The 23,723-nt window shown below is 41.8% G+C and overlaps 1 protein-coding gene across 1 annotated transcript in view; it reads right to left on the reverse strand.

Annotated features, from left to right (window-relative positions):
• DCP1B (decapping mRNA 1B) overlaps positions 1–21,324 on the reverse strand; it is a gene marked incomplete at its 5' end in the record, with an annotated part of 44,949 nt that extends 23,625 nt beyond the window's left edge. The window contains 3 exons of the mRNA XM_079714280.1: positions 13,996–14,123; positions 17,361–17,401; positions 21,172–21,324. Coding sequence (XP_079570406.1) covers positions 13,996–14,123; positions 17,361–17,401; positions 21,172–21,324 — 322 coding nt within the window. The remainder of the gene's footprint in view (positions 1–13,995; positions 14,124–17,360; positions 17,402–21,171) is intronic.
• Positions 21,325–23,723: the final 2,399 nt, after the last annotated feature.

Genomic DNA, 23,723 nt, shown 5'->3' on the forward strand with positions numbered 1-23,723 from the left:
GGCCACGAGCTCAGCTTCGGCCACGGCGCCAGGAGCTTGAGGTGGCATTTTTGTTTCAGTCTCTATCAGGAACTCGGGGAGAGGGAGGAATTTTGGGAAAGTTGGGCAAGTTTGTGGCTATTTCTTGATCACCCCAAGCAGAACATCTTCAAAGCTGGACAAAAACATCAGACCTATGTACATATATAACAACTCTAGAATGAATACATAAATGATTTGGGAACTACTTTAAGTACATTGTACCTGTTTCTTACGCAGATCTGTTCATTTTCTGTGTTTATTTGGTACCACAGAATACAAATAAAATGTAAGATGTGGTCTCTGCCCACAAGGGGCCTGTAATCTAATACTCATGCCACTGCTTTCTGCATAGTCTAGGTAATCAATAACCAACTCATTAATGGTGGCATAATGCAAGAGAAAACGTTTCACAAAATGCATTCTTAGTGAGCAGTGCTGCTTCCAAATTATGACCTATCTTTATTTGCAAATTTGATTTTCTCATTGCTATTATCCTATTATGAATAAAATTACAATGAGAATTTGTGTAAAAATATTTGTGTGAACATATGTTTTCACTTCTCTTAAGTAAATACCTGTAAGTGGAACTTGCTAGATCATATGATAATTATATGTTTAAGTATATAAGAAATTGCCAAACAATTCTCCAAAGGGGCTGCACCATGTTTTCCTCCTACCAGCAATGTATGAGAGCTTCAGATGCTCCACATCCTCATTAAAACTTGGTAATGCCAGTCTTTTATTTATTTATTTATTTGGTTGCACCAGATCTTAGTTGCAGCAGGTGGGCTCCTTTAGTTGTGGCTCATGAGATCCTTAGTTGAGGCTTGCTGGTTCCTTAGTTGTGGCAGGCGGGCTCCTTAGTTGTGGCAGGCAGCCTCCTTAGTTGCAGCTCATGGGCTCCTTAGTGGCGGCATGTGAACTCTCAGTTGTGGCATGCATGTGGGATCCAGTTCCCCAGCCAGGGATCGAACCCGGGCCCCCTGCATTGGGAGCATGAGTCCCAACCACTGCACCACCAGGGAAGTCCCCAGTAATGTCAGTCTTTTTAATTTAGCCATTCTAGTAAATTATGTGGTGTTCTCATGCTTGTTTTAATTTACATATCCCTCCACTGTCCAATAAGCATATGAGAAAGTGCTCAACACAGTTATGGCAAAATGCAAATTAAAACCACAGTGAGATATCACTTCAGAACTCCCAGAACAGCTCAAATTAAAGGAGTAACAATATCCAGTGTTGACAAGGATATGGAACAATGGATTTTCATACATCACTGCAGGGAGTATAAATGGGCACAACTTCAGAAAACTGTCCAGCAGTATCCACAGAGCTATACAAACCCCTACACTGTACATGAGGTGTTGGTATAAACCCCAGACTAACAGGTGCATATATCCACCAAAAAACATGAACCAGAATGTTCATGGCAACCTGACTCACAATAGTTCAAGATCAGAAATAACTCAGATACCCATCAATGGGGAATGGATTAGTAGACTGTAATGTACTGATCCTATGGTGTACTGCACAGTAAACATGGATAACTTCCGCTGGACACAACGACGTGGAAGTCCCTGATGATTACATTGAGCATCTCTTTATTGGCTATCTGTGTATCTTCTTTTGTAAAGCAGATGTTAAATATTTAGCCAGTTTTTAAACTGGATTGTTTATCTTCCTACTATTGAGTTCTAAGAGTTATTTTTATATTCTGGATATAAGCACTATGTCAGATGTGTGTGTGTGCGCGCGCATGTGTGTGCGTGCTCACGTGTGTGTACAGTGAATGTTTTTTCCCAGTCTGTGGCTTGCATTTTCATAAAGGTAATACACCTTTAGGTATTCATTTATTTTTGGCTGTGTTGGGTCTTCGTTTCTGTGCGAGGGCTTCCTCTAGTTGCGGCAAGCGGGGGCTACTCTTTGTTGCGGTGTGCAGGCTTCTCATTGCGGTGGCTTCTCTTGTTGTGGAGCACGGGCTCTAGGCACTCGGGCTTCAGTAGTTGGGGCATGCGGGCTCAGTAGCTGTGGCTTGAAGGCTCTAGCAGGCTCAGTAGTTATGGTGCACAGGCTTAGTTGCTCCATGGTGAGGCAGGTGGATTCTTAACCACTGAGCCACCAGGGAAGTCCGGAAGTTTACTTTTTTTTTTTTTAAAGATGTTGGGGGTAGGAGTTTATTAATTAATTAATTTATTTTTGCTGTGTTGGGTCTTCGTTTCTGTGCGAGGGCTTTCTCTAGTTGTGGCAAGCGGGGGCCACTCTTCATCGCGGTGCACGGGCCTCTCACTATCGCGGTCTCTCTTGTTGCGGAGCACAGGCTCCAGACGCGCAGGCTCAGTAGTTGTGGCTCACGGGCCTAGTTGCTCCACGGCATGTGGGATCCTCCCAGACCAGGGCTCGAACCCATGTCCCCTGCATTAGCAGGCAGATTCTCAACCACTGCGCCACCAGGGAAGCCCCTGGAAGTTTACTTTTGATGAGGTACAATTTATCTTTTTTTTTCTTTTATGGTAAATGTTCATAAGATTCTATTCAAATCTAGCGTTTGGTGATACTACCTGTTTTTAAACATTTTTAATAAGGAGTTATATTTTAGTTGCTTCTACAAAAAATGAAAAAAAAAAGGATTTATTATTTAATTCTCAGATAAAATAACTATAGCATAAGCCTTACTGTTTAAACCACACGGCCATGGTTTAGCAGGGCCACCACAAAGCAGGGACATGATCTCTGTTCCTGTAACATAATTAAAATACCAACTTGGTAGTAGTAAACAAACTTCTTAAATATCAAATCAGAATAGCTCGATAAAAGTAAATCAATTTGAAACAAATATTCTATAAAATGTTTTGTAGAACTTAAAGTTTTCACACAGATGAAATGAAGGTTTTACCACATTATATATCTTTTCCTAGAACTATTAAATTTCTCAGGATGAGGATATATGGTATTCTCACAACTTGCAATTATTATATTTCTAGGAACTTTTAGGTAAATGCAACTAATATCTGTATAAAATCAGCCTTGAGGAGCAGAGTGATTCCTCTGTAAACTGCTAAAATTACTTAGTATTTTCTACCCAGGAACCACAAAATGTTTAAGGTTTTGCTTATTGTTGGTTGGCTTATGCCCCCAAAGAAAAATGACTGAAGATATAGTAGTGAAAATTTTGGTTAAGCTTTATTGGTTGCCTTGAATAAAGAAATCTAATAAAAAAGTTGTTGCAAATATTTAACTGTACACACTTAATGCAAGGATTTAAGTGCTGAGGGGAAGTAGAGAGATACCTTGCCTTGAAGGGGCTTGTGCTCTGATAGAGAAACTAGGACAAATATTACACATAAGGTAACATGTTAAGTACTATTAAGTGCCTGTTGTTCTAGCTCAGCATTTAGCATATTATTTATTGTGAACATATATATTTGTGAATCTGTCTTTTGTGCTAGGATAGCAAACTGCCAGAGGGAAAGGATGCATCTTATTCATTACTGAACTCCCCCAACCCAGCACAGAAACAGTATCAATAGGCAAGTGGTCAATAAACACTAGGAAAGTCAACATGGGAGAGGTATATGCTGCAATGAGAAATCAGAACTAGAGAGAGAGGATGACAAGGGAGATGTCAAGTTTCGGTTGCTTTTGAAATATGAGTAGAATGTATCTGGTAGAGATCGGTTAGGGTGAGGAAAATAATTCAAGGGAAAAAAAGAACCATGTATAAAAGCACGGAGATAAAAAATTTATAAGTATTCTAGGAAAGCACATATTTGTGTTTGGTTAGAGCAGATGCTAAGTATACAGCAGTCACGCTGACCTGTCCAGACAGGTAAACTGGGACCCGACTACAGCAAGCTTAGCTGTCAGGTGAGAAAGTCTACCTGGTGGGCATTTAAGATTCTGAGCAGAAAAATGACAATTAGACTTGTGCTTTAGGAGGAGAAATCTAGCAGTGGGTTTGTACGGAAGGGATAAGCCGGATGCAAATTATATGGCAAGTGGTTCAATTTGTTAATATTTCTTTTATTGTGGTAAAATTTTAAACAGCACGAAATTTACTATTTTAACTATTTCTAAGTGTACAGTTCCGTGGCTTTAAGTGTATTCACAATGTTGCACAGCCATCACCACCATCTCCAGAACTTTTTCCATCATCCCAGACTTAAAACTCTGTACCCATTAAACAAGAACTCCCCATTCCCCCCTCCCCCCGTCCCTGGTCATCACTCGTCTACATTCTGTCTTTATGAATTTGACTATTCTAGGTACCTCATGTAAGTGGACCATACAATATGTGTCCTTCTGTGACTGGCTTATTTCACTTAGCATAATACCTTAAAGGTTCATCTATGCTGTAGCATGTATCAGAATTCCCTTCTTTCTTAAGGTTGAATAATACTCCAATGTATGTATATACCATATTTTGTTTATCCAATCATCTATCAATGAATTTGAGTTGTTTCCACCTTTTGGCTCTTGTGAATAATGCTGCTATGAACATTATTTTGCTAGTATTTTGTTGAGGATTTTTTATACTTATATTCACCAGGACTATTGGTCTTTAATTTTCTTGTAATGCCTTTGCCTTGTTTTGGTAGCAGGATAATGCTGCTCTCATAAAATGACTTGGGTTCTTCCCGCTCCTATTTTCTGGAAGAGACTGCAGAATTGGTATTATTTCTTCCTTGAATGTCTGGTAGAATTTTCACCAGTGAAATCGTCGGGGCCTGGTGTTCTCTTTGTTAGAAAGCTTTTAACTACAAATTTGATTTCTTTGATAGATATGGGACCATTCAGATTATTTATTCCTGAGTATGGCTTGGTGATTCGTGTTTTTCAAGGAATTAGTCCATTTCCTCTAAGTTGTCAAATGTATGGGCGTGGGGTGGTTCACAGTATTTCCCTCGTCCTTTCAGTGTCCATAGAGACCCTGCTCTCATTCCTGACACAGCTCATTTGCATCCTCTCTCTCTCTTTTTTTCCCTTGATCAGTCTGGCCAGGGGTTGAGGTTTATCAGTTTTACTCTTTTCAAAGAACCAGCTTTGGGTTTCACCGATTTTCTCTACTCTCTTTTATTTCACTGATTTCTGCTCTTATTTTTGATGTCCTTCCTTCTGCTTGCTTTGGGTTTACTTTGCTCCTCTCCTTCTAGTTTCTTAAGGTGGAACCTGAATTACTCGAGACCTTTCCTCTTTCCTAAGTATTTGACACTATAAATTTGCCCCTAAGCCCAACATCAGTTGCATGTGACATGTATTTTCATCTTTATTCAGCTCATTTTCTAATTTTCCTCCCTCTTTGACACATGGGTTATTTTAGAAGTGTGTTGCTTAATTTCAAAATATTTGGGGATGTTCCAGATATCTTTCTGTTACTGATTTCTAGTTCAATTCCTTTGTGGTCAGAGAGCATACTTTGTTTGATTTCCATTTCTTTAAAACACTTTAAGGTTTTTTTTTATGACCCATGATAAAGTTGACCTTGGGTACTGTCCCATGAGCACTTACAAAGAGGCTGTATTCTGCTGTGGCTGGGTGGAGTGTTCGATAAATGTCAATTACATCAAGTGAGTGGACAGTGTTGTTCAAGTCTTCCACAGCCTGTTTTGTTTTTTCTACCAATTATAGAAAGTGGAATATACACACGCACACACACACATATGTATATTCTTTTTCAGATTCTTTTCCATTATAGGTTATTACAGAATACTGAGTATAGTTCCCTGTGCTATACAGCAGGTCCTTGTTGCTTATCTATTTTATATATAGTAGTGTGTGTATGTTACTCCCAAATGGCTTTCTTTTAATTAGCATTTCCATGGTTTGTCTCCCTTGTTTTTTGCTCTGTTGGTACCTCCTTCCTTGCCTTCTTTTGGATTATTTAAATTTTTTTTTAGTATTCAATTTTCATTTATCTATTGGTTCTCTGTTTTCTTTTTTTTAAGTGGCTGCTCTAGGAATCACACTATACATATCTAACTTTTCACAGTTTACTACAGTTTTTATTTTACCACTTCAAGCAAAATGTAAAGGCTTTACAACTATATAGGTCCCTACCCCCTTCCCCTTAACCTTTCAGTTGTCACATGTCCCATGTACCTACAATGAACCCCTCCTATAACTTTCGCCTTTGATCGTCATTTGCATTTTAAAGAATCTGAGGGTAGAAAAAATAAATCTACTCTACTGACCCATGTTTTACTGACCCATGTTTTACTTCTGTTGCTCCTCCTTCATCCTGAGGCCCTGACCTTCCTTTGGTATCACTTCCCTTCAGTCTGAAGAACTTCTTTCAGCATTTACTTTAGAGCAGGTCTGCTGACAAAAAAGGACTTTAAATTTTCCTTTATCTGAGAGTACCTTTATTTTACCTCCCTTCCTAAGGAACATTTTCACTGGAGACGGAATTCTAGGTTGATAGTTCTTTTATTTCGGCACTGTCTTCCAGACTCCAAGAGAAATCTGTAGTCGTTCAAGGCATTGTTCTCCTATATGTATCGTTTCTGGTTGCTTTCCAGGTTGTTTGTTTTTTTTTTTTTTTTTTGCGTTATGTGGGCCTCTCACTGTTGTGGCCTCTCCCGTTGCGGAGCACAGGCTCTGGACGCACAGGCCCAGCGGCCATGGCTCACGGGCCCAGCCGCTCCGCGGCACGTGGGATCTTCCCAGACCGGGGCACGAACCCGTGTCCCCTGCATCGGCAGGCGGACTCTCAACCACTGCGCCACCAGGGAAGCCCGAGGTTGTTTGTTTTTTAAAGTCTGTTTTTCAGCTGTTTGATTATGATATCTATGGGCACGGTTTTCTTTGGGTTTATCCTCTTTGGAGTTTACTGAGTTTCTTGAATCCATAATTTGTGTCTCACCAAATTTGGAAAGTTTTCAGCTATTATTTCTTCAAATATTTTTTTTACACCAGTCTTTTTCTCCTTTTATGGGACTCCAGTGACACAAATTCAGACCTTTTGGTACAGCCCCACAGGTTTGTGAGGCCTTTTTAAAAAAATCTTTTTCCTGTATATTCTTCAGGTTGGATAATATCTCTTGATGGGTCTTCAAGTTCACTGACTCTTCTTTCCCCTGCCATCTCTATTCTGCTATCAAAGCCACTCACTGGGTACTCTATTAGTCAGTTCCGAATGTTCCCTCTGGTTTTTTTACACCATTTCCCTGCTGAGAATTTCCATCTTTCCATTCATTTCTGAGGACTCCATTCTATCTCACAGAGCACAGTAATAGTAACAGCCTTAAAGCCACTGTCCTATAACTCCAGCATGTGGGTCATCTCTGGGTGGCCATCTGCTGACTGACTTTCCCTGTGAGAGTTGTCAGATTTTCCCAGTTTTTTGTATGAGTAGTCATTCTGTGTTGTATCTTGGACATCTTGATGATGTTGTGAGACTGTGAGTCTTCTGAAAACCCACCAAAGAGTGTTGATTTTGTTTAGAAGGCGACCGATTTGTTCAGATTTAGACAGGACTCTCCATCCTGCCTCTTGTGGGCAATGGTTCCCACGTCAGCTCCATTTTCAGAGCTGTGTCTGCCTCGTGCATACACCACTCAGGTGTTGGTCTGGAGCTAGGTGGTTGTCTACACCGTGCGTTAGTTCTCAAAGCCTCGGCTATGCTTCTTTGGCTCTGTTACATGTATGTGATACTCCCGGGTGAGACCAGCACCCATGTCAGTTCCCACAAAGAATTAGGGGATCTCCTCATCCAGCTCTCTCTCCAGCTCACGGGGGTCCTTCTCCCCAGTCTTCAGGCCACAAAGTCAGGGTTTCTCTCAGAGTTTTAGCTTCTCACACTGTCAGGCGGTCTGCGTAGTTTGGGCTACCCACTGGGTGAAGCAAAGAAATATCACCTACACTCTTGAGACCACAGGAGCCCTTGTTTGCAGTTCCTCTGGCAGACACAGGCTTTTCTTGGGATCCTCACGGGCCTGTCACTGCCGCAGTGGCAGCTCAGGTTAGTGTCGCAGCTGGCTTCAAGTAGGGCTGGGAGGGAAAGAGGGAGTCCATTTCTCCAGTCCTCAGTCCACAGAGATGTTGCTCTTGGTTTTTGTTGTTTTTGTCCATAGTTCTGCGACGTGGCTCACTCTTGAGTCAAAGTCAGGAGACAAAGAAGGGAGGAATAAGTCAGGAGACTAGCCACCATTCTGGTTACTCTTCAAGTTCTGACTTCCCTCAACAATATGCCTGTTATTGTTTACTTTCAGAATCCTCAGGCTTTTTGGTTTTTTGTTTTGTATTCTGTCCAGAACTTTTTGTTGTAACCAGTGGGAGAGGTATGTTGTTGTGAACTTACGCTACTCTGGCTGGTGCTTGAAGCTTATGCTCTCGTTCTCAGGGGCTATGAGCCACCCCAGGTAACAGGTCATGGAAGCCTGGGCTGGAATGGATGGGGGACTGGAAGGAGAAAAGGGCTGTACAAACAGCATGGAGCTGAGACTTGGCAACAGGCTGGGAAGGCCTCAAGCTTCAGTTTACTGTTACCACACGCTAAAATGCATTTCATACAAGACCTAGCATTTCTTCTTTTTAATAATGCCTTTATTATTATTATTTTTGGCTGTGCCACCTGGCGTGTGAGATATTAGTTCCCCAAATGGGATGGAAACTGTGCCCCCTGCAGTGGAAGCGTGGAGTCTTAACCACTGGACCACCAGGGAAGTCCCAGGAAGACCTAGCATTACAAACAATCTGTGAATATACATGGGCACTAGAAGTCCTCTGCCTCACCGCTAAGGAGGTTTTACTCTTGGGGTCTACACAAGTTTTACTCTTGAATTGATTTTCCTAGAGATAATGCTATCCAAACTGGTGCTATATTTCATATGCACATCATTATCATGTTAGTGTGCTATTATTCTTAGTTGACTTAGAAACTTAACCACCAACTAAAATATTGTTTTTATGAATGTATTCTGAAATCCAATTATATTTTTATCAAAATAAAACATATCTATAATTTTAAATATCAAATACTGTAAGGTTTCATAACAAATAGCAGGTCAACTCTCTAGCCATTATAATCCTGATTACCCCTCCCTAAAAGCAACCTTTTCCATGACAGTTATTTCTGCTCTCCATTTTTTTTCTGGTATATAAACCTCTCTTCCTATATATCATGTATACACTACCTCTTGATTCTTAAGAAAAATCCATTGAAGAGGATTTAGTTCTCTGACAATACACACACACTCTCACACACAAACACACACACACACTTTTCCCCATCCTTCCAATGTAAGTATAACATCATTTCACATTTAGTATTTATCATTTAATTACCATCAGCAGAGCCAAATAGTGTACTATGATTATATTTCCTTTCTTGTACAATATTTTGCTTTCCCAGGAATTAAGAACTGCCTCCTTTTTTTTTTTCCCCCTCTCAGTTTTTAATGTTCTTATATCATTACCAAAATCACTGAAAAAGGAACTGTAAATGTCCGAAGAGATTCAAACTCTCAGGTGTAAATTTCTTCTTGGACATGCTTCCTGAAGCCTTCCATCTTCCTACTTTTAGACTGACTCATCTTTAGTTCAGCTGCATAGGGGACTCCTCTTTACCACTCTTCTTAGAACTCCTTTACCTCCAACCTGTGCTTGGATCCCCCTTTTCCTGGATGGCTTGTGTATCTGTCATAACAGCCCAAGTTATGCTGGAGTAACAAATGACCCCCAAATCTCAATGGCTTACAATGACAAAGGTTTACTTCTCATACACATTACAAGTCCATCATGGGCCACCTCTGTGCCTTCATTCCAGGACCAGGCTGACAGAGCAGCCTCTGCCTGAACAACTGTGAGTCATCGTGGCAGAAGGGAAAGAGACGTGGTCGAACATGCAGCTGCTCAGAAGTCACACGTACCACTTCTACCCACATCTCACTGGCCAGATCAATCCACACAATCATACTTGAGCCCAAAGGGCAACTACACAATATCCCCCCGGAAGGGTCAGTGGGGGAAGAACCAAATAGCACTGTCAAGTCCGACATCAACAGGGCAGAGAGAGTCTTCTGTGGGGCAGTCAGGTTAACAATTGTGAACAACGAAGCTGTCGTGGCATGTCTTCCTCTCTCTCGTTTATGCCATTTTTTTCATGAAATCCACCCTGCACCCTTGGGGGTTTATATCTTTTTTTACTCCGTGACTGTCATTTCAACAGTTTCAGGAGTGTGTTCGATCTGCTATGTTGAGCCAAAAGTCTACCGATCACTTTAAAAGGGAACTTCTAGGTCATGGTCTATTTGAAAGATGAGGACTGTCTGTAATTATAATTTTCATTCAGTGTATCATTTATCATTATTTATAGCAGTTTTTCTCAGATCCTACAAATGTCAAGAATTTAAATTGTATTTCCTTATGAATATAAAACTACCCAATATGGTAAATCCACTTTAAAACTGAGGAGTTTTCTAAAACAGCCTTGATCTAGGTGTCTTGATTTTTGCCTTTTCTGATTTGCTCTAAGCTCCAAGCTTATGTGTGCAATGAAATCAAGCAGCCCAAAAGAATTTCATTCTAATTCTGTAATCACAGACAATAATATATTCAACATGTTGGCCTAGCTCTGAAATCTACCTGTCACTGCTGTCTGTAACTTATCTTAAATATTATGATCTACTCGGGAAAATACAGTTCTAAACTATATCTCCCTGTACCAAAATCTTACTTAGTTCTGAAATGGCAAATACAGCAAACAGCTGCTAGAGGGTAATAATATACAAGAAACAGCCAAATTCAGCTTTTTGTTACATTACTTTTTATTTGATAGTCTCCTTTCTAACAACGGAGATACAGTAGATTCTCAACTTAAAAAAAAAAAAAAAGAAACTCGCTTTTTAACTCTGGAGTGTACACTACAAGACTAAGCATTTCTTAAAAGGTAAACCTTGCTCAGACCCATCACTCATGTGCTGGCACTTCCACTGCTTGGGCCTGGACTTCTGGAGATAGGCTTTCTCAGTTCAGATGCTCTTTCCACCTCAAAACAGTCACAGGCCTTGGTAAATTATGTAATCCCTTTAACCTCAGTTTCCTCACTTACAAAATAGGAATAATAGGCTTTCTAAGGAAAAGTGATGAGAATTAAATAACCCATACAGAGCCTTGACATGGTGCCTGGGAGACAGTAAGCACTCAGTAAATGTCTGTTGGGTAAATATTTTCTATCCTAATTCAACAGGCACCTTATTTACCTATAAAGCTTACAGAGGTCAAATTCTATGACAACCAGGTTTAAACACTATAAATCCTTTACTGTAATAAAACCATACATTTTGTGTTTGGCCGAAATTCAGTTACTTATTATACATCTTTTTTTTTTTAATTAAATGAAGAAAATTTGAGTTTTCACTTCTTTATTTTGCTCTTCTAAATCCGTACAATTTTAGAAAGGGATAGTTATCTCCTCACGTACCAATTTTTTTAACCTAGTGAGTTTAAAAAACTCACCACAAACCTGTATCAGCTCTGCCTCCTGACATGTCCCAACCTGGCCTATGACACATATCGGCCAAAGTGAAATGTCAGGACTAAAACAGCGAGATCCTTGACTCGACAGGTCTTGAGAGGTGGAGAGTCTTAAAGACCAGTCCTGAGTGAAGCTGGGTTCATTGTTCAAAGGCTGCTGAATGAATCTATACATCATTAGAGAATATGCAAACCAGATGCAATTATTCCATAGAGTATCAGAATTATTTAAAAACATTTGAGAGGTATCTGACACGCTGAAAGCACCTGGAGCAAAACCGTCTGGGAACCTCTGATGTCAGAGACTCTGAAGAGGCTTTTATAAATAAACGAAATCCAAATGACTATGGCTGCAAAGTCAAGATATGCCAAATATTAAGGAGAAAAGAAGCAAAATAAACTCAGGAAGGTAAACAGATCCATTCCCTTCCACTCTTTGTTGTTCAACTGATTTCATTTGTCTGATGGAAGCTCATTAGAAACATTTTAATACACAGCCCAAAGGCTGCCTTCAATTTGCACTCACGTTGAACAGTGGAGAGAGCAGTACAGGCTGGTGTAGAAAAAGGAACGGACCTGAAATCAGAATGTGTGGGTCTGTCAGGGCTGCCACCTCCCTGAGACTCAGTTTTCTCATCTGCAAAACAGCAGGGAGAGTGTCTGCCCCTCAAAGCTGTGATGAGGAAATGTGGGAAGATGAATGAAAATGCCTGGAACAGTGCTGTCTACTAGAAGCATACGGTGAACCACAAATGTGAGCCACAAATAGAATTTTTAAATAAAAAAATAAAAAGAAGCAGGTGAAATTAATTTTAATAATACTTTTTATTTGACTCAATATATTCAAAATATTACCATTTCAACAGGTAAATCAATATAAGACTAGTGAGATTTTTTCACATTCCTTTTTTTTGTACTGAGTCTGTGAAAATCAGTGTGTCTTTTACATTCATAGCTCAGAGTGTAATTCAGACCAGCCACCCTATCCCGTGGGGCGGTACTGGACATCACAGCCTGGAACCCAGGTGGGGCTGAGCACGTTTACTAGATCCTAGCAGCTAAACCCTGTGGGACTGAGGAAGGTTATTTTTAAAATCGACCACATTAAAGAGAGTTTGTATTTTCATATCTTTGGTACAGTACATAATATATAATATGTAATATTATAATAAGAATTTTAAATATTATCTATACCAACTAGACTCAGTATTTATTCAAAATAAGGGCAATCAAAAATTATTATAAGCCACTAATATTCATTCATTTTATATTTAGTTTTGTGGTTATTTTGTTTATTAGGATTTGAGTTACATATTAATCTGACATAGAATCTAATAATCTCAAAAAAAGAAAATATAACCTGACATAACAAGCACACAAAAAAATTCAAACAACTACAAGCTACAATTGATTAAACTACCCTTCCAGCAAAGAAATAGGAATAGTAAACAAAATATTTCTCTGTATTACTAAATTTTTCATTTCATAGGACCTGCCATTAGAAAGTCAACTTATATAGTTTTAATAGCTTTCTTATAATTTTTTTCTCGTAAAAATTTAACTGTATTTTCTAAATAGGATGACCACCTATCAGGACAACTTAGTTACATGTGAATATAAGTAAATACAGCATTAAAATGATGCTATATTTACTTCAGAACAATTCAATGGGGTTGAAACATTATATATTACTTGTATTACATTGTTAAGACAACACTGAGTAGTACACAGAAGGCAAATTCTTGTATCTTGAGCTCAAAGAATGGGGTGGAGTGGAAAATGCATGGTAACCATTTCTTAACTGCAAGGTCTTTTGGAAAGCCAAAACGGAGCACGTGCACACACGTTTAAGCAGCTATAGTGTGCTCTTGTGCTCTGTGTGGAGATGCTCTGCAGTTCCTAACACTCTCATCCACTTTTCTGTGGGCCGCCCAATAGTCCAGCACAAGTGGTCAGATGAGATGCAAGAGAGAAATGGGGACAGAATTCTGGGCAGGCGACTGCTACCTCATTTCAGACCTGACAAGGACCATTTAGTTACCTAATAGAACTTAAACTTTACCAAGTGTTATGAAATTCTTAAGGACCAAAACTCTTTGGACTTTGGTTTTCATTTACTATGTATTCAAAAGATGGTACTTCTGGAAGACAGGCCCTCTCCCTCAAGCATCTCATCGGATGCTCAGCCGAAGTGACACACAAGCTGAATGGCTAGTCTAGGTCCTGCAGCACCACCGAGGTGCCTTCTGCGGTCTCCTGGCCAAGGACTCGCCTCCCCCAAGCCCCGCTCAGGCCCACAGCACAAAGTGGTCCAGCTGCAGAGGACGAGGTTTAAATGCTCACGTCATCACATTCCCACTGTTTCTGTGTAAACTCTCCCGAGGAAGAAGAAGCTATCCCGCACCGAGGCGTGTGTTTCCCAGGCCACCCCTGCTGACCCCTAGAGTCACTGACACTAAACACAACAGTCACACACAGTCTCAAACACGCGTTCAGACTCACATCTGGCATTTCTGTAGAGAAGGAAGGGGTCCTGGAGCTGGAAATCCAGGTCTTTCGTGATGGGCTCTGTCCTATTCTCCATGCTCAGCCTGTTCATGATGGTGAAGCCGTGTTTCGGAGAAGCAGACCTAAAGGTTGCCGGGGGCGGGGGACACAGAGACACGCTGTTCAGAGCACAGCACCTCCGGGACGGGGGCATCCGGACGCGCCTTCGACCTTCCCGCCCCTTCACCGGGGGCTGCGCCAACGTGCGGGCCGCAGACGGCACGCCGGCCATGCTGGTGCTTTCGTAAAGTCCAGCCCGACTTACTTAGCGGTGTGCGTATGTACATATACACAGCCTGTTTCCCTACCTACGCTGCAAGTTCCTTTAAGGCAGAGGTGGTAACTACTGATAAAAAAATTACCGACAGACACCTTTAAACAATCTTGACCGTTAATACAGAGCGTACATCACAGTTATGGAAAATGTTAGTGTTGGTCTGAAATTGAAAGCTGTGTAATTTCTTAGAGAAATGACGTAACTCTGGTCAATGAACTTATGAGGAGATATAGTATAATTAAAAGTTTATACAATTTAAAGCAAAGGGCAGGTATTTAGTATTCTTCAGTGTAAGGCAAATAGCTTCATAGATAAGCTACTACAAAAGTTTTTATCCGTAAAACTGTGCATTTAGTCACTTTTTATTTTTAATTTCATTCAATAAACCTTCAGTGCCTAGTCTCTGTCAGGCAGGAAGAAGCCAAATCATAGAGAAACTAACAACTACAAGTGCATCTGTTTACCCTTGGGGGACAGGCCAGATACCAACCCAACTGTGCAACTTCTGCTGACACACTGGAACACACATGCTCACACACTGAAACGGAAACAGGCAGGGCCACTGATTTAATCTGGGGCACAAGGTAACAAGCCCACAGAAATGCTGTGAGCAACAGGAAGAAAAGAGGTTTATAGCTCAGTTTTATTTCACCTTTAACCACTTGATTTACTACCTACGGTTTTCTTATGAGACTTCTAATTTTAAAACGGATGGAAGGCAATCCTTGCCTACTTATTTTACTAAGTGGTAAAGTGGTGCTGGGCATATAATGAATACCAGAAATAATCATGACGATCATTTCAACTTAAATTCTGGGGAAGAATGAAGAGTGACTTCCAAAGATCCCTGTCAGAGGGTCCTCTGGAAATCACCAGTTACAGAAAGACACAGGAGGAAACAAAGACATAATTTTAAAAATGGGATTAGGTGTTTTTATACAGAATCAGAATTTGATTCTTCCAGTGTTTCATTATTACAACAGGCTTTCACCCCTCTAATGGTACGGTTACTACACCATCTCACAATTTATGAAACAGACTCAGGGGATACCAACTGCTCTAAAGCAACATCTGTTAAGTCAAAACACATCACTGGCAGTTCCATTACCTATACCCAAAACTCCCTTGTGATTTCCATGAGCTGTCTGTCATCCTCCACCGAGGAAAGACCTCAACATTCTAGGATCTGGGATCGGATGGTGGGGCTGGTGGGGGAGAGGGACGGGAGAGAGGGTCCTGCTCTTAAGGAGTTAGATGTGGGGAAGAGATTAAGGACTAGGGAAGGATTTGCTTCTCAGTTTAAAGGTTTGTTTAACGGACAGCTCCACGAGGAACTCAAGAGTATATTAAGAAGTACTTGAAAATACCAACCTACGTTTGGCTTTGGTACAAAACAGAAAATACTTGCATAATCTGTTACTCCTCTGCATCAACAAAAGAAGACCCGACTAAAAATGCTCCCTTCCACTCCCACCGTTGCCTCCTGCCCACCCTGCACGCAGAGCCTGCCCTGGGCCGCAGGGGCCTCTGTGCGCTGCTTTAGTTCCGCCTGTCTCCGTGGTGACTCCTCTCTGCATCCTGCTGACCCTGAAACCCAGCCATTAGCCCCTCAGCTTCTCTGCTGATTCCAATGACCAAACTAACGATGCCGACGCCTCCACACTCTGTGCCTCCGTCCCTGCCCCGTCCCGAGTGCCTGGTGCCACCACTGGAACGCCCTGCCATCACCCCAAGATCACTATTTCAAACTAAAACTAAAACTATCCTCAAGCCAGGTTCTCAACCTCCCATCTTTCCATTCTGCCAATGAGGCTGTCATCCTCTCTGTTTTCCATTTCAAAATCTCACCGGTACTTTAAAATGTCACCGCCCCCCGCATGCAGGCTCCCAACAAGCCCTCCCCACTCCACCGCACACCTGCTCCGCCGCCACCGTCTCCTCCGTGCCTGCATCATGCTAAGCACACCGACTTTCCCACATGTTGTCATCACTCCTTTACTCCCCCACTCATAAACCTTCAGTGGCTCCCTACTGCTCAGAAAACAGATTTCAGCACCTTCACTCTGATATTCCAAGCCAGCAAAATCTCTTTACTCTCACTGTCAGCTTCGAACTCACGCCAACCGATGCACACTCTCTGCCCCAGATCACTGCCCTCACTGTGCTGTGACACGGGGCTCCTGCCTCCGCCTCCGCGAGGTTCAGCTCCTCCTCTCGCACTCGGCTGCTCTGCAGAGCCTCCCCGGGCCACGCCCGCCCGCCCACTCACTGCTTATCACGGGCCAACTGGCACGGGGGTAGTCTATCCACACTGTGGTTTACCTTTGAAGGTGAATGTGTGTGTAAAACAGATGAGTGTGTGTGGGGTGGGATGGGTTTGTCCCAGGTCTCTGTATTACATCTCTGTAACCCACCGATGGTGATGGGCCTCAGCTATGAGATCTTATGTGGTCGTTTATGTGAATAAACAGCTTAGCTGTGAAGACAATATACATACTACACATCTCTGTGTGCATGTGTGATATTAACAACAGCTGATAAAAATTACCCAAAAACACGAATTTATTAAATCTATCCTGAAACATATTCCACTAGCTGTACAATGGAGGACTAAGAGACCTCTTCAATTTCGGATCACGCTTCTCCAAAGAGTCAAGAGGTGGCGTGACCAATAATGCTCTCCTCCAAATGCTGGTTAAATAATCTAGCATTCTGACCAGTGTACTTCTAGCTCCTTGCCAATCCATTATACTCAAGCACTTTGTACCATTCATTTGAATTAAAGAGTAAATAGTTAATACTGCTTTTATAAGAACACAAAGATTTAAGTTCATCTATAGTGAAGTTTACATTATATTCTGAAATTAGTATTCATCACACCACACAGAGGCCGTTATTCAGTATTCCCTTCCTTATGTCAACTAATAACTTCAAACTAAGTTCTTTCACTTCTGAAATAAAACTACACTTGAAGGGTGACACAACAGAGCTAAGACATGAGTGAAAGACCATCAGTTTCTTTATGAAAGTGAAATACTCTTACCTTGTGTAAACAAATAAGGTTCCTTCCACATCAGTCTTTTCCTAAAAAATAAAAACAAAACAAACAGCAAAACATGTATACTCTGTTCACTAACAGGAAACACTCACAGAGGTCAGAGAACATAAGCATCTCAGAGAACAGGAATTCGATCAGTTCCAAGCGGGGTCAAACCTATGTAACAGAGGGGTAACTCTTAGGGAAAGGAAAAAGCAGATGTTTCGCCCATTGTGACTCTGCTGCTTAAGCAGTGGGAAGCATCCTCCTCCTGTCATTTACAAACTAAAGCAGAGTGCTGTCTTCCCCTCTGACCTGGGACATGGCCAGCCGCAGAACCCACCGCTGTCTGTACTTCCTTCTCCTCCCGTTTTCTGGTTTCCTTTTCTCTTGTCGTATCCTGTCACCTAGGACAGCAGCGGACCTGCCGATAACTCTACTAACACAGAAGACAGCAATGCTGCTGTAGTTTTCAGACAAACTAATTGCCTATTTGACGTGGAATATTTAGAGTCAAGTCTGATCTTTGAAATACAATTAGACAGAAACATTACCAAGCTAGGACTCAAGAACTCTGCCTGAGAGGGACTGGGAAAGTTGTAAACTTAAAGGCTTAAAGGAAAGGCTCTTTTCCATCTCCCCAGGCCCTGAGGAAAACATTCAGCTTACTAAAAAAAAAAATTTAAGTGCCCATTTGTCTGATTAACTAGTAATCAGACTATTGTAACTCAGAATTTAGAATTGATCTTTGCTATTTACGTGGTTTAATTTCAGCATTCTATTTAACCTCTCAATGTTTTCTTATTTATATATCCATTAGCAAAGTCATTCAAAATTTAAGTACTCTGTAATTTTGGCGAAAAATACTCTCTTTAAGAAACAAAGGTATATTAAAATGATGATTCTGAAAAGGCACGCAAAAACTTGCAAGCATGATCCTTTCCATGCTTGAGTAATTTCATCATCCTTACACTGGATTTACTATTAAGTGACCACTTGCTACGAGGACAAAACACTTTTCTGTCTTCCAGTATTTGACCCTGGACTGTTTCATCTCAGAGATCCTAGTCAGGATGTTTCTGCGGATCAGCACACAGAAACCTAACAGCCTTTGACTTGTTTCCTTCCTTCCTTAATGAAGTAGTAATAGAAATTACCTGTTCCTTAAGAAAAATCCAGAATCAGAAATGTAAAAGGCATGCTTCTCCTGAAATTATTCTCTAACTTCAAATTTGCAATTCTTAGTTTATTGTTCTGTGTCTCAGTTTCTCCACTGAAAAGGGATAACAAACCTACACCACACAGATCTTTGGATTAAAAACATATTTTTCATCTAAGGCTCTATGACACCTAGATAAAAAGGTCTTTGGAAATGTAAATTCTGGTCTATTCTGGCTGAAACAGCTCAAATTCACGCATTTTCTCCGTCCCTCCACTGTTATCCAGGGGTAACCAGATTTTTTTTTTTGCTTTCTGGGCAAAGCCCAGGTTTGGGGTTTTGGGCAACAGTTAAAGCAAGATTCTATTAGCTCTTCCTTAGGTCCTGCAAGTAAAGAAGACTTTTTTTTTTAAAAAAAAAATTTATTTATTTATTTGGCTGCTCCAGGTCTTAGATGCAGCATGTGGGATCTTTTAGTTGTGGCATGGGAACTCTTAGTTGCGTCATGTGGGATCTAGTTCCCTGACCAGGATTGAACCCGGGCCCCCTGCATTGGGAGTGCAGAGTCTTAGCACTCAGACCACCAGGGAAGTCTCTAAAAAAGACTTTTATGTTAAAGTATTAGTTCACAGTTCTGGGGGATTTTAGCTTAAATTTTAAAAGTACAATTTAATGATTTAATATTACACTCTTATAAAAACAAGTGCTAAAATATTAAGCAGTTCAAAATTTAAAATAATGAAGTAGAATGTAAAATAGTGCTAGTTTGCAAACTATTGGGACTTGGCAGACTACCTGACTCTTTCAAAACAATGCAATCTGCATCTGATTATTCTGTTAAAATAATGAAAAAGTAAATCTCCATTTACCCTCTAAATCTGCCTTTCTCAATCATATATGTAGCATCTGAGTCACCTAAGAAGCTTTCAACAAATATCAAATGCTTGGGTCTCATATCCTGAGATTTTTGATTTGGTGGGATGCACTTTTTAAAACTCCAAATGATCTTGACTCACAGAACTTAGAAAATCACTAGCTAGAAACAAGGGAAACACTACCACTATCAGGCAGCTTCTCAAGCTCAGCACTTTTGACATCTGGGGTCAGATTAACCTTTGTCGTGGGGGCCTGTCCCATGCACCGCAGAATGTTTAGCAGAATCCCTGGCATCTACCCTCTGGATGCCGGTAACGTGGTCCCTCTCCAAGCGACAACTAAAAATTTTCTCAAGACCCTGCCAGTGTTGCCTGGAAGCAAAACTGACTCCAGTTAAGAACTACTGCTCTAAGGGCTGAGAGGTGAAAATACCACCAGGGTTAGGACACACTGGTGTTTTGGGGGAGTGGGATTTCCTGGCAATGGGAAGTAGGTCTAGTTCCAAAATTCCTACTCCAGTCCTGACATAATCGTTCTTAAGCTTCCTTGGAGCAGCTCATTTTCTGTCCCCGCTTCATTCCTTATTCCTCCCGCTGAATGCCTTAAGTTAGCCTTCATCCATATTCAGTGTAATAAGAATTCCCCTTCTTTACGTCCCACCTGCATATACTTTCTCTTCTGTTTAGCATGTCCTGTACACTTTTATTAGGATTATGTTCAAAAGCTCCCGTTGTGGTGGCATATGGAGACGCGGCATCAATTTGTTTGCCCCCAGCAACTGCCCTGCAGCTAAACTAGGTCTCTGTCTTTTTTTTTCTCGGCTACAACAGCCTTGAAAATGAGTACTTTGAAAGAATGACCTTCTAAGGGATGAACTATGCGCTGTCTGAAAGCAACAAGTCCAGGAAGCAGAAAAACATAACTCCTGTAAATAATGCATTGTGCCACTTGTGACTTCTGATGAGGCTGTAGAAGGGCAGCCTCTGTAACTATAGTAACACGTGTCTCAGAGACCCTGTCCAACGCCCGTAGGAAACAACCGCTACTCAAGGGGAACCTCTCCTGTACCCGTTAACTTCTCAGAATTCCCCAGACTCTCGGTCGGGTGTCAAGTCAGTCCAGAGAACGACACAACCCCGATCCTCATCTCTACTACCGAAATTTCCTCAGCAGAATTAGGACATCATGCCTTTGGCGCTTTTCTACAGAGCAGTATACAGCCGCACGTAGAATATCTGCATTTTAGAAGTTGCCGTTGAAACTTGTCCACCTCGTCGCTCAAGGTTCTTGATACGAAGACCCAGGCGACACATGCCCCCGAAAACTAGGGAGACATAGCTAGGAAGCGGCGCGCTTCCTCCCCCGGGACATCGCGGGGCAGGTGTCCCCACGTTCCTCCATTCCTGCCTCTTTTCGGTGAATTCCCTCGGTTACGAACTTAGGGCAAAGCTGTTCTCTTCTCTCCCATGTTAGGACCTACTTCTTAGTGTCTTCGCTTCTGTGAGTGGTTTTCGGGTAAACTTTAATGACCGGCTGCGGAAGGAGGTGGGGAGGCCACGTGAACTACCGGGGCTGTGTCCCGTCGGGGGGCTCTCCTAGCTGACCGCCGGGACGTGCCGGAGCAGGGTGTCTGACCCGCTCCGCAGGGCTGAGTCCTGCCCGCACTCCGTGACTCAGTTCAACGCGGCGGGAGGTGCCCGCGGACGCCGGACCCGAGTGACCGCGGGGGGGACTTCCCCGCCCGCTCGCAGCCCCTCCCCGGCCCCGCCTGCCCGCACGCACCCACTCGTTGGCCCGGTGGCCGAAGGTGTACAGGGCCACCTGGCTGGCCACGTCCACGATCCGGCTGATGTAGGGGTCGTGGCGCCGCAGGGCCGCCAGGCTAATGTCGCGCCCCTTCCCAGCTGGGAAGCCCACCGCCGCCGCCGCCGCCATCTTCCCGCCAGCCCGCGGGGCGCCGCAGCCCTCTCGGCAGAGCGCAGAGCGCGCAGGCGTCACTGGTCGATGGCCGCGCCGCGCCCGCCCGCGATCGTTGCCACGGCAACCGCAAGGCGGCCCCCGCGCGGTCCTGCGAGCGTCCCGGGTACCGGACCATCGCTGGATGCTCCTCGGCGCTCCGCGGTCAGACCTGTAGTGATAAACACGCCTCGAGCGTGCGTAACTGAACAGGGAGGGAACTGCGATTTCTCGTGCGCGGACGCCGGGTGGTTCTTCAAGTGCAGTCCTCGACGCCCTGGTGGCTCTGAGACCCTTTCAGGGGGTCTAAGGGTCAGAACCGTTTTCGTGACAATCCTAAAACTCACCCGACTCGTGCCCTGTGCTGACTTTTGCACGAATGCTGCAAAAACAACAGTGGGAGAAAGTGCAGGAGCCACGCTGTACAGGCCAGTGTCACTTGACAGTGTACGTGATAAGGCAGAAAAATTATTAATTTTATTACATTTCAACCTTTTGGTACACTTTTTAAAATTCTGTGTGAAAAAAAAGAGGAAGAAATCACAGAGCACGTGCCCTGAACACGGAGCTGCCATATTTGCCTCCAGGAAAACACTTGAGTGCTTAAGTCGCAAGCTGAGCTAGTGTTTTTATTTTTATTTTCACGGAACACTATTTTTACTTGAAAGAAAGATGGACAAACTATGGGTATTCAGACAGGCATTTGACAGACATTTTTTAGAAAATAAATAACGTGCACCTGTCACTTCCAGGAAAACAAGGGGTAATTATTGTCACCAATGATAATTTTTGAGCTTTCAAGTGAGAATGAGAAGTTTACAAAATGTGTATCCACTGTCATGAGCTTGGCAGCTTCTCAATACTTAAAGTCTTTTCTGATGAGATTGCTGGGTATTTGGAAAGCCTGTGATGAGGGAGTTCCTCTTTAAAACTTGGGAGAAAGGTGAACGTTGATCACTCTGGTACATGCATGACTGGATGTACATTTTTGTTAAAATATTTCAATAAAGCTTTAAAGTTTCTTTTATATCTTTGAGCCTTGGAATCTATAGGCAAAGTCTACCTTTTGATAATTTCAGGGAGCATAGACACACCCTAGTAGTCTCTCTAGTACTTGGTCCAATGCCTTGTGCTGAATAGAAATTTGTAAATGCCGATTCTATTGAACTCAACCATGAGTTAGTCGAATTTACTCATTAAATATCAGCTTTTAAAAAGAGCTCATGATTTACAGAATACTGAGATCCAAGTTGGCATGAAAGAACATACAATAACAAGTCCTGATCTTTCAGAGTTTACATTCTAAAAAAGATAGAAAAAAATGGAAAGGTTTGTTTAATTTTCCATGTTATAAAGAAAACAAGAAAGAAAAGGGAAGAGACCTTGAAGATTACAGATTACACTCAGAAAAAGATGATGTATAATGCTACAATGGCTTCAGCATTGCAATGTTTTTTTATCTCCTGGCCCCAGAGCTTTGTTCTCTTAAAATTCTTTTTTTCCCCCAAATTCTTAAAGCTCTAACCTTCTAGGATGAAGACAGACTTCTGCCTAATTTCTACTTGAATAATCTGTGTTTGTAAAATCAGGTCAGCACCACTTATCCAAATATACTAAGTTACAGGCTCTTTATTAGTAAAAGGCCATTTTTAAAAAATTGGGGTAGAGTTGTTTTACGATGTTATGTTAGTTTCTACTGTACAGCGAAGTGGAGTTCCCTGTGCCATACAGCAGGTTCTCATTAATTATCTATTTTATACATATTAGTGTGTATATGTCAATCCCAACCTCCCAATTCATCCCACCCACCCCCTTTCCCCCCTTGGTGTCCATAGGTTTGTTCTCTACATCTGTGTCTCTATTTCTGCCTTGCAAACTGGTTCATCCTTACCATTTTTCTAGGTTCCACGTATATGCGTTAATATACGATATTTGTTTTTCTCTTTCTGACTTACTTCACTCTGTATGACAGTCTCTAGGTCCATCCACGTCTCTACAAATGACCCAATTTCATTCCTTTTTATGGCTGAGTAATATTCCATTGTATATATGTACCACATCTTCTAAAAGGCCATTTAAAATGAGCAAATTCTTTTAAAATCCACATAACTTCTATTTTCACTGGCTTCCACAGTGTGGTCATACTTACCCTGTGGTTCCAGAAGCCTCATCATGATACCTTGAACAAATATTGGGGTCTTTGGGTTTCATGATTATTTTATACTTGCCATAATGAGATAAAATATGTACTAACCGTTGGTGTTACAAAGTTGTATACCACAATTTAAAACAAGTTATAGTATGATTTAAAAAATAGTGTCTGGGTCCAGGATGTTTATGCCATTGCAATGACTAAGATAAAATTCACCACTTAAGGT

This window comes from Hyperoodon ampullatus, assembly GCF_949752795.1.
Source record: "Hyperoodon ampullatus genome assembly, chromosome: 11".
Classification (NCBI taxonomy): domain Eukaryota; kingdom Metazoa; phylum Chordata; class Mammalia; order Artiodactyla; family Ziphiidae; genus Hyperoodon; species Hyperoodon ampullatus.